Below are 13,101 nucleotides of genomic sequence, written 5' to 3' on the forward strand. Positions count from 1 at the left end.
CTGCTTATTATGCATTAGCAATTTCTTCTGTTTTGTCTGTTCATAGTTGTACAATATAGTCCCAATACTTGGATTCCTTAGTAGAAATCTCAGAATCATACAGAGCAATGCAATGGAAATAAATGCTTATATAAAATCTAGATTAATGGAGTGTCATGAACAACTGGATACAAATGGCCAGAGAAGATTCATTGATGCCTTTCTTTCCAGGCAAAAAAAGGTAAAGCAATTGATTTGTATTTGACTTTGCATAGAACATGTGTAATTAATTGTTAAAATGCATTTGCTTTATAAAACCATCATCCTGCATTAATATTTACATAGGTCTTTGAAGAAGAAGAAGAGTTTGAAAAACTTTCATAATGGTATAAGATACTTAAATTCATGGTCTGGATATGTGCTATCCAATCTACAAAACTGGAACTCTGGGCTAATGCTTGACATTTAAACTTTAAGACCAAAATTCTATATAGGAAGAGTGTCTGATATCAAGGAGCTGGGCACTCTAGGAAGCAGGAATAAATTACAAATTCAATTGTATCTGGCGAACGACAGATAGAGGCTCATAGGTTTACTTGCTTTGTTTTGGTGAACGGAGAAGACCGCAGCTGTGCGGAGGACAGGGAAAAGGAGGCTTCATTGACTTCAGCTTTTTAACATTGCCTGTTTTGGTTCCCTGCACCGCTGCCCTGCTTTAATTGTCTGGCCCGCCAGCAACACCACTGAGATAAACACATTGCCTTTAGTGGCCCCGGAAGCTCTCCCTCTGTTGCAGCCAGCATCCTGCCTGTGCGGGATAGGAAACTAACAGAGGGAACGCTTCCGGGCTGCCAAAGGTAGTGTGTTTACTGAAGCTGCCAGCTGTCCAGAAAATTGAAGTACAGCGGTGCAGGGAGCAGGAGGGCAGCCAGTAGTGCCAAAACACAGGCACTTCACTGGCTACCAGGGTTGGGGGGGCCTGGGCCCCCAGGGCCCCCCATAGGTACGCCACTGATTCAGCCCTTAACCGTATAAGATAACTGCTTAAATTGGGTCGCATAAATAGTAGTCCTATCTTTAAGTAGTTCAGCTTATGCAGTTAAGGGCTAAATATTGCACTTAACCACATTCCAGCCGGTATTCAAAGTGATTTAGCTAGTCACTGACTGGTTAAATTGCTTGGTTGGGGCTAGCCACTATTTTTCAGTGACATTTAATCAGCTAATTGCGACTGAAATTTGCGGTTAGCGTGTAACTCAAAGCTGGTTATGGGGGCATTCCAGTGGCGAAGTCAGCACTTGCTTAACCCTTAAGTGGCCAGGTTTAGCACGTAAATTGGACTGCATAAGTCTGTCCTATCTTTATGTGCTGACCAATGGCTGTTTAAGTGCTGAATATCAACTTAAGTGGCTATCGGGCTCATTTTCAAAACAGAAAAACGTCTAAAAAAAAGCATAAAGCAGCTTTTTCAAAACCAATTTTTAGACGTTTTTCTTTGAAGTCTGTCAGAAGTGCGTCCAAATCTCAAGGGGGCATATCAGGGGCGTGTAACGTCCAGGACTAAAACTAAAATGTTTTGAGCTAGATCTGTTTTTAGAACGAATAAGGCATAAAAAGGTGCCCTAAATAACCAGAGGACCACTGGAGAGAATCAGAGATGGCCTCCCCTTATTCTCCCAGTGATCACTAACCTCCTCCCACCCCCCAAAATGTGATGAAGAATATTACTTGCTAGCCTCTGTGCCAGTCTCAGATGTTATACTCAGGTCCATTAGAACAGCATGCAAGTCCCTGGAGTAGTCTAGTGGTGGGTGCAGTGCACTGCAGACAAATGGACCCAGGCTTCTACCTCCCCCTACCTGTTACACTTGTAGAGGAAACTGTAAGCTTTCCAAAACTCACCAGAAACCCTCTGTACCCACATATAGGTGCCCCCTTCACCTGTAAGGGCGTACAGTTGGGGGTAGTGGGTTTGGGGGGGGGGGTTGGGGGGCTCAGCAGACAAGGTAAGGGAGCAATGGTGAGATGTGTACCTGGGAGCATTTTATGAAGTCTACAGCAGTGCCTCCTAGGGTGCCCTATTGCTCTCCTGGGATATCAGGGGGACCAGTGTACTAAAAATGCTGGCTCCTCCTACATCCCAATGGCTTGATTTTGTGCGTTTTGCACTTGGGTGATTTTTTTTTTTCAAAAATAGACCATAAAATAAAACGTCCAAGTCACAAAACATTCTATTTTTGAAAACAAAAGATAGACGTTCTTCTTTTTTGAAAATGACCTTCTTTGCTATTCAGATTTTGGTCGTTTTTTGCAAAACATCCAAAGTCGGACTTAGATGTCATATCAAAAATGCCTCTCTATGTGTTAGCCAGATCAAAAATAACGATATATTCAAAGCAAAGCCTGAACAGAGCCTGGCTTTGAATATCCAGGAATAACTCTGTCAGTGGTGATCAAAATGCTTATTGCCACCAGCTGAATATCACACTTTTAAGTTTTAGTGGCTGACCTATAACTGGATATTCAGTGCTGGTGCCTGGACATGGCCCAGTATTGAACATCTAGGAATACAGCTAGAGGTGGATATAAAAACACTAATTGCCACTGGCTGAATATCATTACAGTCTTGATTATCTGACCTTTGCTAATCTAACCATCCAGACAGACCCCCGCCCCCACCCCAGTGACATCATTGTGTCACCTTTAAGAAGCACGTAGCTTCTCTTTCCATTTTCTGGGGTAGCACAGAGGGAAGTTTTGCACCTGAGACAATTTGTTTCAGACCTGGGACCTTGCTTTTACTGCTAGACAACACTGTTGTGACCCAGGACCCTGCTTTTACTGCAAAACAGCTCCATTGTGAGCCAGGAACTCTGCTTGTACTGGTGAGATTCTGGAGCACAGTGAGTTTTACTCTCTTTCCCTGCAACATTTTTAATAGGTCAAAAGAGAAAAACAGTTGTTTTGTCTATAGAGCAGAAACGTGATGCTTTAAAAAGAATTGAAAAGGGTGAATCCATCTAAAAAATTGCAACAGAACTAGAAGTGGGGAGAGTGGCAGTTATTGACTGGAAAAGGCAACACAGTGAGCTGGAGAAATGGGGCTCAAATTGTACCGCTACTTTTTCATTGAATACTAGAAAAACTATGAAAAAATGCAAACATGAGAAGGTGAGCAAAGCCTTATTCCTGTGGTTCACACAACAAAGAGACATGGGCATACCTATATCAGGCCTTGTACTGCAAGAGAAAACCCTGGTTTTTCAAAAGGAATTCAATGAAATTGACCCTGATTTCACTGCTAGTATCAAGTAGCTTGATCGTTAAAATGAACAATATGGAATAACGCAGTTCTACATTGCTGGTGCAAAGCTGTCAGCAGATTCTGAGGAATTTGTGACATTCAAATTGAAATTTCAGCATTTTATTAAAAAGGAAGTTGTATCAAGGGACCAGATGTACAACTGTAATGAAACCGGGTTAAATTTTAAAATGTTGTCATCAAGAACTCACATCATGGCTCAAAGCCTTGGCTCCAGATTATAAATGAAGTAAAGATTGACTATTCTAGCCTGTAGCAATGCAGCTGGTAAACATAAATTATCACTAACTTTCACTGGAAAGAAAAAAAAATCCTTTAAAAACATAGCTCCTGCTGCACTTCCAGTGTCCTATAGGAACCAGAGGAATGACTGGATGGACAAAGATATTTTCCGTAATTGTTTTTTCAAGACATTTGTTCCTAAATCTCAACTTTCCAAGCTGCAAAGGACTAAAATACAAATCTACCTACGCATCCAATTTTTCCTTCATCAACACACAATTGTGGAACGCTCTATCGAAAGCCGTGAAAACCAGAACGAGAGGACATGAAATGAAATTGAAGGGGGGGCAGACTCAAGAAAAATGTCAGGAAGTATTTTTTCACGGAGAGAGTAGTGGATGCTTGGAATGCCCTCCTGCAGGAGGTGGTGGAAATGAAAACGGTAACGGAATTCAAACATGCGTGGGATAAGCATAAAGGAATCCTGTGCTGAAGGAATGGATCCTCAGGAGCTTAGTCAAGATCGGGAGGCGGGGCTGGTGGTTGGGAGGCGGGGATAGTGCTGGGCAGACTTATACGGTCTGTGCCAGAGTCGGTGATGGGCAGCGGGACTGGTGGTTGGGAGGCGGGGATAGTGCTGGACAGACTTGTACGGTCTGTGCCATTGCCGGTGGTTGGGAGGCAGGGCTGGTGGTTGGGAGGTGAGGATAGTGCTGGGCAGACTTATACGGTCTGTGCCCTGAAGAGCACAGGTACAAATCAAAGTAGGGTACACACAAAAAGCAGCAAATATGAGTTATCTTGTTGGGCAGACTGGATGCACCGTGCAGGTCTTTTTCTGCCGTCATCTACTATGTATATGTTACCTCCAATTCAGGAAAAGACTAAAAACCCACCTGTTTCAAAAGGCATATCCTCCCACCCCAACATAAAAACATGTATTTCGTGACACCACAACATTACAATTCATTATGATCCCCAACAAATCCATCTGCTCCTGACTTCCATCATGTGGTCCCAATACATGAACCTTTTGTGGTTCCCACCACATAAACCTTTTCCTACCACTACTTAACCTTATATTTGTAACTTTACTCCGGAGTCTACCAACACCTCTATGGCAACTTGTAAGCCACATTGAGCCTGCGAATAGGTGAGAAAATGTGGGGTACAAATGTAATAAATAAATAAATAAAATCATTAGAGCACTTATTGAAAATGATAAGCCTTCCTAGGGAAGCAATCCTTCTCTTGAATAATGCACCACTTCATCCTGTTGTGGATGAACTGAAAATGCTGACAGAGTTCTTTTTCTGTCTCCAAATGTCACATCATTGTGTCAGTCAATGCACTAGGGCATTCCGGAAACCTTAAAGAAAAAATATTGCCATAAGTTTCTTACAATGCTTGTTTGTTCACTGGATGAAGGGAAAGTTTTGTGTACATGAAAGATGTTGTCTACTGGATCACTCAATCATGAGATGAAATCGAACCTCCAAACCTAAGAAAAATGATGGAGAAAGTTAATTTCAGAGCATAAAATGAACAAGGACATGGCAATGAACACAGAACAGCTGAGGAAGATCTCTTTCCTTTAGGAAACACCGGGCTGTGAAAATGCTTGTGAGGATGACTTCCAAGAATGGATGCAGGCAGAAGAGAAAGAAGAACTGACAATGATGTGATTGCTGTAGTGAATGGGAATTGGAATGGAGATGATGCCAATGAAGACACCTCAAGTGAGGCTGAACATGCAATAGATAAAATTGTAAAAGTCAGTCATAGTGAAGGGGTCAAGAAAACTGAGGTTGCATTGGCATATGGGGAACAACAAGAGGAAGTGACAGCTACTGATGCAATATTATTGAGATGCTGGCATGACCTTGCAGTGAGGAAGAGAAGTAAAATGGGAAAACAAACATTAATCACAAAATTTTACAGATACTTTAATAATTTATGGTTACCAGTTGCATTACTACTATACAATACAGTATGATACAGTATATTAATTTATTTCTATTAACAAGCACATATACAGTAATTATGGGTCAGGAGCCATTCCTGGTCGGTTAAATGGTTTTAAATATTGGGGGGGGGGGGGGTGGTTAGAGTTCTTGTTTGATATCTACATTTTACCTATTACATTTCTTTGAAGGGGTGAATAGACATGTGGATAAAGGTGAGCTGGTCAATGTTGTGTATCTGGATTTTCAAAAGGCATTTGACAAAATGTCTCATGAAATACTCCTGAGGAAATTAGAAAGTCATGGGATAGGAGGCAATGTCCTATTGTGGATTAAAAAGAGATAGAAAACAGAGAGTAGGGTTAAATGGTCAGTATTCTCAAAGGAGAAGGGATGATAGTGAGGTTCCCAGGGGTCTGTGCTGGAACTGCTGCTTTGTAACATAGTTATAAATGATCTAGAGATGGGAATAACTAGTGAGGTAATTAAGGGCCCCTTTTACCAAGCTGCGGCAAAAGGGGGCCTGTGCTGACGTCTGTATGTGTTTTTGTTGCACACCAAGGCCCCCTTTTACTGCAGTGGGTAAAAGTAGGTCTTTCTTTTTTTAAAGAATTGGCCATGTGGCAAGTGAAGCAGTGTCATGCGGCCATGTCGGGGGGGAGCACTTACCGCCACCCATTCAGGTGATGGTAAGGGCTCTTGTGCTAACCCAGCGGTAACTGGGCAGCGCGCAGCACTGCCCAATTATGGCCAGGTACACACCAGCACTACAAAAATAAATATATTTATAAGGTTAATAATAAATATATTTTTGTAGCGCCGGATATGATGGCACACAGAGTTTGGTAACTATCTCTGGGCTGCTGCGGTAGCCCAGTGATATTTCCTTTTAAGTGAGAGGTAAACCCGTGTTGGTCTAGCTGCCGCTTTATAAAAGGAGCCCTAAATTTGCTGATGATACAAAATTATTCAAAGTTGTTAAATCACAAATGGATTGTAGGAGTGGCCTAATGGTAGTGCAGTGGACTTTAAGCCCAGAATCCTGGGTTTGATTCCCACTTCAGTTCCTTGGGACCCTGGGCAAGTCATTTAACCCTCCATTGCCTCAGGTACAAAAAACAAGATTGTGAGGTCTCTAGGGACAGAGATAGTACCTGCTTATAATTGGATTGTAAGTCACAGTGAACCTGAACTCTGTTTGGATAATGTAGGATACAAATGTCATAATAAATAAATAAAAATTTCAAGAGGGCCTTGGGAGACTGGGCATCCAAATGGCAGATGACTTTTAGTGTGAGCACGCGCAAAGTGGTACATATAGGAAAGAGGAACCCAAACTATAGCTACATGATTCAAGGTTCCATATTAGGAGTCACCACCCAGGAAAAGGATCTAGTTGTTATTATTGATGATATGTTGAAACCCTCTGCTCAGTGTGCAGCGGTGGCTAAGAAAGGAAACAGAATGTTAGGAATTATGAGGAGAGGAATGGAAAGCAAAAAAGTAGAATATAATAATGCCTTCGTATCACTCCATGGTGTGACCTCACCTTGAATTCTGGTCACCGAATCTAAAAAAACAGAATTAAGATATTATACAGAGAAGGGCAATGAAAATGATTAAGGGAATGGGACGACTTTCCTACGATGAAAGGTGAATGTGGCTAGGGCCCTTCGCCTTGAAGAAGAGGTGGCTGAGGGGAGATATGATATAAGTCTATAAAATACTGAGTAGAGTGGAATGGATAGATGTGAATCACTTGTTTCCTTTTTCTAAAAATACTAGGACTAGGGGCAATGAAGCTAATAAGTTGTAAATTTAAAACAAATGGAGAAAATATTTCTTCACTCAACATGTAACTAAATTCTATAATTCATTGCAAGAGCAGTTAGCTTAGCAAGGTTAAACAAGGTTTGAATAATTTCCTAAAACAAAAGTCCATAAGCCATTGTTAAGATAGACTTGGGAAAATCAACTGCTGATTTCTAGGATAAGCAGCATAAAATTTGTTTTACTGTTTTGGGATCTTGCCATTTACTTGTGACCTGGATTGGTCACTGTTGGAAACAGGATACTGGGCTTGGTGGACCTTCAGTCTGTCTCAGTATGGCAACGCTTATATTCTTAAGTTCTTATCTAATATAATAAAACGCACCGTGAATGTTCTGAAGACAACGTTCTGAAGTCACTCAAACACTCCCTGGCTGTAGGGTTCGTGGATTCATGGTGTGAAGCCAGCCAGCCGTCTCTGCCCCGCCCTCGCGTCAAACGTCATGACGTCGAGGGCGGAAAAAAAAAACAAACAAACGGATCGCACCCACGCACGGTGCATTTTATTATATTACATTTACCTCCGTGGTGGCGGTTCCAGCAGCGCAGCGTCAGGGAAGGAGGCGGCGCTCCCGACGTCTCTAGCCTTCCCTTCGCTGTGTTCCGCCTTCTTCTGAAGTCAAGGATGACGTCAGAAGAAGGCGGAACACAGCGAAGGGAAGGCTAGACGTCGGGAGCGCCGCCTCCTTCCCTGACGCTGCGCTGCAGAAACCGCCATGGAGGTAAATTTAAAAAGAAAAAAAAAAAAGGATGTTGGGGGGAGAGAAGAGGGTGGGCAGTAAAGTTGAACAATGGGAGCGGGAGGGCAGGGGAGAAACGACAGCATGGATGCGAAGGGGGGGCATGGATGCGAAGGGGGGGGAGAAGAGGGCGGGCCAGGCTGGGACATGGCAGAGAGAGGAGCATGGATGCGAGGGGGGGTCATGGAAGGGAGAGAGGGGAATTGCTGGAAAAGGATGAATGGAGGGGACAGAGGAGCATGTATGGGCATGGATTGGGAGAGCAGGGCTCAGGGAGAGAGGGGAATTGCTGGAAAGGGATGAATGGAGGGGGCAGGGGACAGAGGAGCATGGATGGGCATGGATTGGGAGGGCAGGGCTCAGGGAGAGAGGGGAATTGCTGGATAGGGATGAATGGAGGGGGCAGGGGACAGAGGAGCATGGATGGGCATGGATTGGGAGAGCAGGGCTCAGGGAGAGAGGGGAATTGCTGGAAAGGGATGAATGGAGGGGGCAGGGGACAGAGGAGCATGGATGGGCATGGATTGGGAGGGCAGGGCTCAGGGAGAGAGGGGAATTGCTGGATAGGGATGAATGGAGGGGACAGATGGGCATGGATGGATATGGATTGCAGGGCAGGGCTCAGGGAGAGAGGGAAATTGCTGGATAGGGATGAATGGAGGGGCAGGTGACAGAGGAGCATGGATGGGCATGGATTGGGAGGGCAGGGCTCAGGGAGAGAGGGAAATTGCTGGATAGGGATGAATGGAGGGGCAGGTGACAGAGGAGCATGGATGGGCATGGATTGGGAGGGCAGGGCTCAGGGAGAGAGGGGAATTGCTGGATAGGGATGAATGGAGGGGACAGATGGGCATGGATGGATATGGATTGCAGGGCAGGGCTCAGGGAGAGAGGGGAAACTGCTGGATAGGGATGAATGGAGGGGGCAGGTGACAGAGGAGCATGGATGGGCATGGATTGGGAGGGCAGGGCTCAGGGACAGAGGGGAATTGCTGGAAAAGGATGAATGGAGGGGGCAGGGGACAGATGGGCATGGATTGGGAGGGCAGGGCTCACACTCTCTCTCTCTCTCTCATATACAATGTCTTTCTGACTCACACTCTCACACACTCTGTCTCACACTGTATCACATTCACTCTCTATGTGCCACACAGTCACTCACACACTCGCTTGGTCTCATACACTCACTCTCACAGAGAATCTGTGTCTCACACACACTCTCTCTCTCGCACACACACACACACACACACTCTCTCTCACACTGTGTCTCACATACACACTTGCACACGCTCTCATTCTCACACACACACTCTCTCACAAACACACTCACACCCAGACTCACTCTCTCTCTCACACACACACACTCACACTTTCACTCTGTCTCTCACACAGTCACTCTCACATACACTCTCCCAAACATACACACTCCGAGGAAAACCTTGCTAGTGCCCGTTTCATTTGTGTCAGAAACGGGCCTTTTTTACTAGTGTTCTTATAAAAGTTAATTTATAAATAAAAGCAGAGGTCATGCAGATTACAAAGTTCTTTCTTACTTTTTCTATCTTTTGTTGGTATAGAATATCATATTCCAGAATGCAGTAAAGAGAAACTTGTTGAGCTATATACAGATAAATGATATGGTTAAAGGAAATCAGGGACGCAAACAAACTGGGCAACACAATAATAATGGGGGATTTCAATTACCCGCATATAGACTGGGTTAATGTAACATCTGTACACGCAAGGGACATAAGATTTCTTGATGAAATCAAGGACAGCTTCATGGAACAGCTAGTTCAGGAGCCGACAAGAGAAGGAAAAATACTAGACTTAGTCCTTAGTGGTGCTCATGATCTAGTGCAGGGGGTAACGGTACGAGGGCCACTTGACAACAGTGATCATAATATGATCGGTTTTGATATTGGCATTGAAGGAAGTGAAACTAGGAAATCAAGTACGCTAGCGTTTAACTATAGAAAAGGTGATTACGACAAAATGAGAAAAATGGTGAAAAAAAGACTGAAAGGAGCAGCTCGCAGAGTAAAAAACTTGCGTCAGGCGTGGATGCTGTTTAAAAACACCATCCTGGAGGTTCAGGACAAATATATTCCACGTATTAGAAAAAAGGGAAAAAAGACTAAACGTCAGCCGGCGTGGCTAAACAGTAAGATAAAGGAAGTCATTAGAGCCAAAAAACAATCCTTCAGAAAGTGGAGAAGAGAACCAACTGAAAGTAACAGGATAGATCATAAGGAATGCCAAGCCAAATGCAAAGCGGAGATAAGGAGGGCAAAAAAGGACTTTGAGAAGAAATTAGCGTTGGAAGCAAAAATACATAGTAAAAATTTTTTTAGATACATTAAAAGCAGGAAACCGGCCAAAGAGTCGGTTGGGCCACTGGACGAAAATGGTGTTAAAGGGGCGATCAGGGAGGACAAAGCCGTAGCGGAGAAATTAAATGAATTCTTTGCTTCGGTCTTCACCGAGGAGGATTTGGGGGGGACACCGGTGCCGGAAAGAATATTTGAAGCGGGGGAGTCGGAGAAACTAAACGAATTCTCTGTAACCTTGGAGGATGTAATGGGTCAGTTCAGCAAGCTGAAGAGTAGTAAATCACCGGGACCTGATGGTATTCATCCCAGAGTATTAATAGAACTAAAAAATGAACTTGCGGAGCTACTGTTAGAAATATGCAATCTGTCCCTAAAATCGAGTGTAGTACCGGAAGACTGGAGGGTAGCCAATGTTACTCCGATTTTTAAGAAGGGTTCCAGAGGAGATCCGGGAAATTATAGACCGGTGAGTCTGACGTCGGTGCCGGGCAAGATGGTGGAGGCTATTATTAAGAATAAAATTGCAGAGCATATACAAAAACATGGACTGATGAGACAAAGTCAGCACGGATTTAGTGAAGGGAAGTCTTGCCTCACCAATCTAATGCATTTTTTTGAGGGGGTAAGCAAACATGTGGACAATGGGGAGCCGGTTGATATTGTATATCTGGATTTTCAGAAGGCGTTTGACAAAGTGCCGCACGAAAGACTCCTGAAGAAATTGCAGAGTCATGGAATCGGAGGTAGGGTATTATTATGGATTAAGAACTGGTTGAAAGATAGGAAGCAGAGAGTAGGATTGCGTGGACAATATTCTCAGTGGAGGAGGGTAGTTAGTGGGGTCCCGCAGGGGTCTGTGCTGGGTCCGTTGCTTTTTAATGTATTTATAAATGACCTAGAGATGGGAATAACTAGTGAGGTAATTAAATTCGCCGATGACACAAAATTATTCAGGGTCGTCAAGTCGCAGGAGGAATGTGAACGATTACAGGAGGACCTTGCGAGACTGGGAGATTGGGCGTGCAAGTGGCAGATGAAGTTCAATGTTGACAAGTGCAAAGTGATGCATGTGGGTAAGAGGAACCCGAATTATAGCTACGTCTTGCAAGGTTCCGCGTTAGGAGTTACGGATCAAGAAAGGGATCTGGGTGTCGTCGTCGATGATACGCTGAAACCTTCTGCTCAGTGTGCTGCTGCGGCTAGGAAAGCGAATAGAATGTTGGGTGTTATTAGGAAGGGTATGGAGTCCAGGTGTGCGGATGTTATAATGCCGTTGTATCGCTCCATGGTGCGACCGCACCTGGAGTATTGTGTTCAGTACTGGTCTCCGTATCTCAAAAAAGATATAGTAGAATTGGAAAAGGTACAGCGAAGGGCGACGAAAATGATAGTGGGGATGGGACGACTTTCCTATGAAGAGAGGCTGAGAAGGCTAGGGCTTTTCAGCTTGGAGAAGAGACGGCTGAGGGGAGATATGATAGAAGTGTATAAAATAATGAGTGGAATGGATCGGGTGGATGTGAAGCGACTGTTCACGCTATCCAAAAATACTAGGACTAGAGGGCATGAGTTGAAGCTACAGTGTGGTAAATTTAAAACGAATCGGAGAAAATTTTTCTTCACCCAACGTGTAATTAGACTCTGGAATTCGTTGCTGGAGAACGTGGTACGGGCGGTTAGCTTGACGGAGTTTAAAAAGGGGTTAGATAGATTCCTAAAGGACAAGTCCATAGACCGCTATTAAATGGACTTGGAAAAATTCCGCATTTTTAGGTATAACTTGTCTGGAATGTTTTTACGTTTGGGGAGCGTGCCAGGTGCCCTTGACCTGGATTGGCCACTGTCGGTGACAGGATGCTGGGCTAGATGGACCTTTGGTCTTTCCCAGTATGGCACTACTTATGTACTTATGTACTTATGTACTTATGGTTAATACCCCCTCCTTAGAATTTCTTAGGCCTATTTTAGCCCTGAGACTGAGTGCCTCATATGTGGCTTCTTAATGACCAGGAGCGCAAGTGAATTCCACAAGCTATTGCAAAAAAGTTTGAGTTCTTAAAAGGATTTCACCAGTTTTAGTATGTCAGATTAGGGGTTACATATTTCCAGGGATAAATTTTATGTGTAGTGGCAACAGGAGCAGCTGAGCCCTATAATGCAGAGCACAGCTCTATTCAATATCTAAATATTTTTTAAGGTCATTCCAATTTCTTTTTTTTTTTCAAAATTTGACACCACATTCAATAATGACCAGATAAACTTCTAAATGGAGATATTTGGAATGTCTTGTATTGTGTTCACGGTTTGACAAAAGGAGACGAATTTCCAGGGGAGAAATATTCCCCATATGAAACAGAATGAATGATTGTCTTAACATTCTGTGAGATTAAAGTGTTTAATAGTTATTCTTAAAATTATTCCTTTAAACAACTTAAATATTGCTCTTCACATTTATAGGAAAAGGATAATCCTAATACATATTTTAATGAAGAAAATTTAGTGGCTGTTGTACGAAACTTTGTTGTTGCTGGAATAAGTACTATATCCACTACTCTTCGTTGGGGTCTTCTGTTAATGATGAAATATCCAGAGATTCAAGGTAAGACATTGAGATAAATTTACTAATGCACACTACTGCATTAACTACACTAACGCTTATTAAAGTCTATTATTTACCACTCTGTGCAATGAGATAAATTTACTAATAATGC

At 43.4% G+C, this 13,101-nt stretch overlaps 1 protein-coding gene across 1 annotated transcript in view; it reads left to right on the top strand.

Annotated features, from left to right (window-relative positions):
- LOC115467066 (cytochrome P450 2K6-like) overlaps window positions 1-13,101 on the top strand; it is a 114,538-nt gene that overhangs the window by 92,699 nt on the left and 8,738 nt on the right. Inside the window, exons 5-6 of the mRNA XM_030198745.1 lie at window positions 47-220; window positions 12,848-12,989. Of these exons, the coding sequence (XP_030054605.1) occupies window positions 47-220; window positions 12,848-12,989 (316 nt within the window). The remainder of the gene's footprint in view (window positions 1-46; window positions 221-12,847; window positions 12,990-13,101) is intronic.

Source organism: Microcaecilia unicolor, chromosome 3 (assembly GCF_901765095.1).
Source record: "Microcaecilia unicolor chromosome 3, aMicUni1.1, whole genome shotgun sequence".
In the NCBI taxonomy this organism is placed as follows: Eukaryota; Metazoa; Chordata; class Amphibia; order Gymnophiona; family Siphonopidae; genus Microcaecilia; species Microcaecilia unicolor.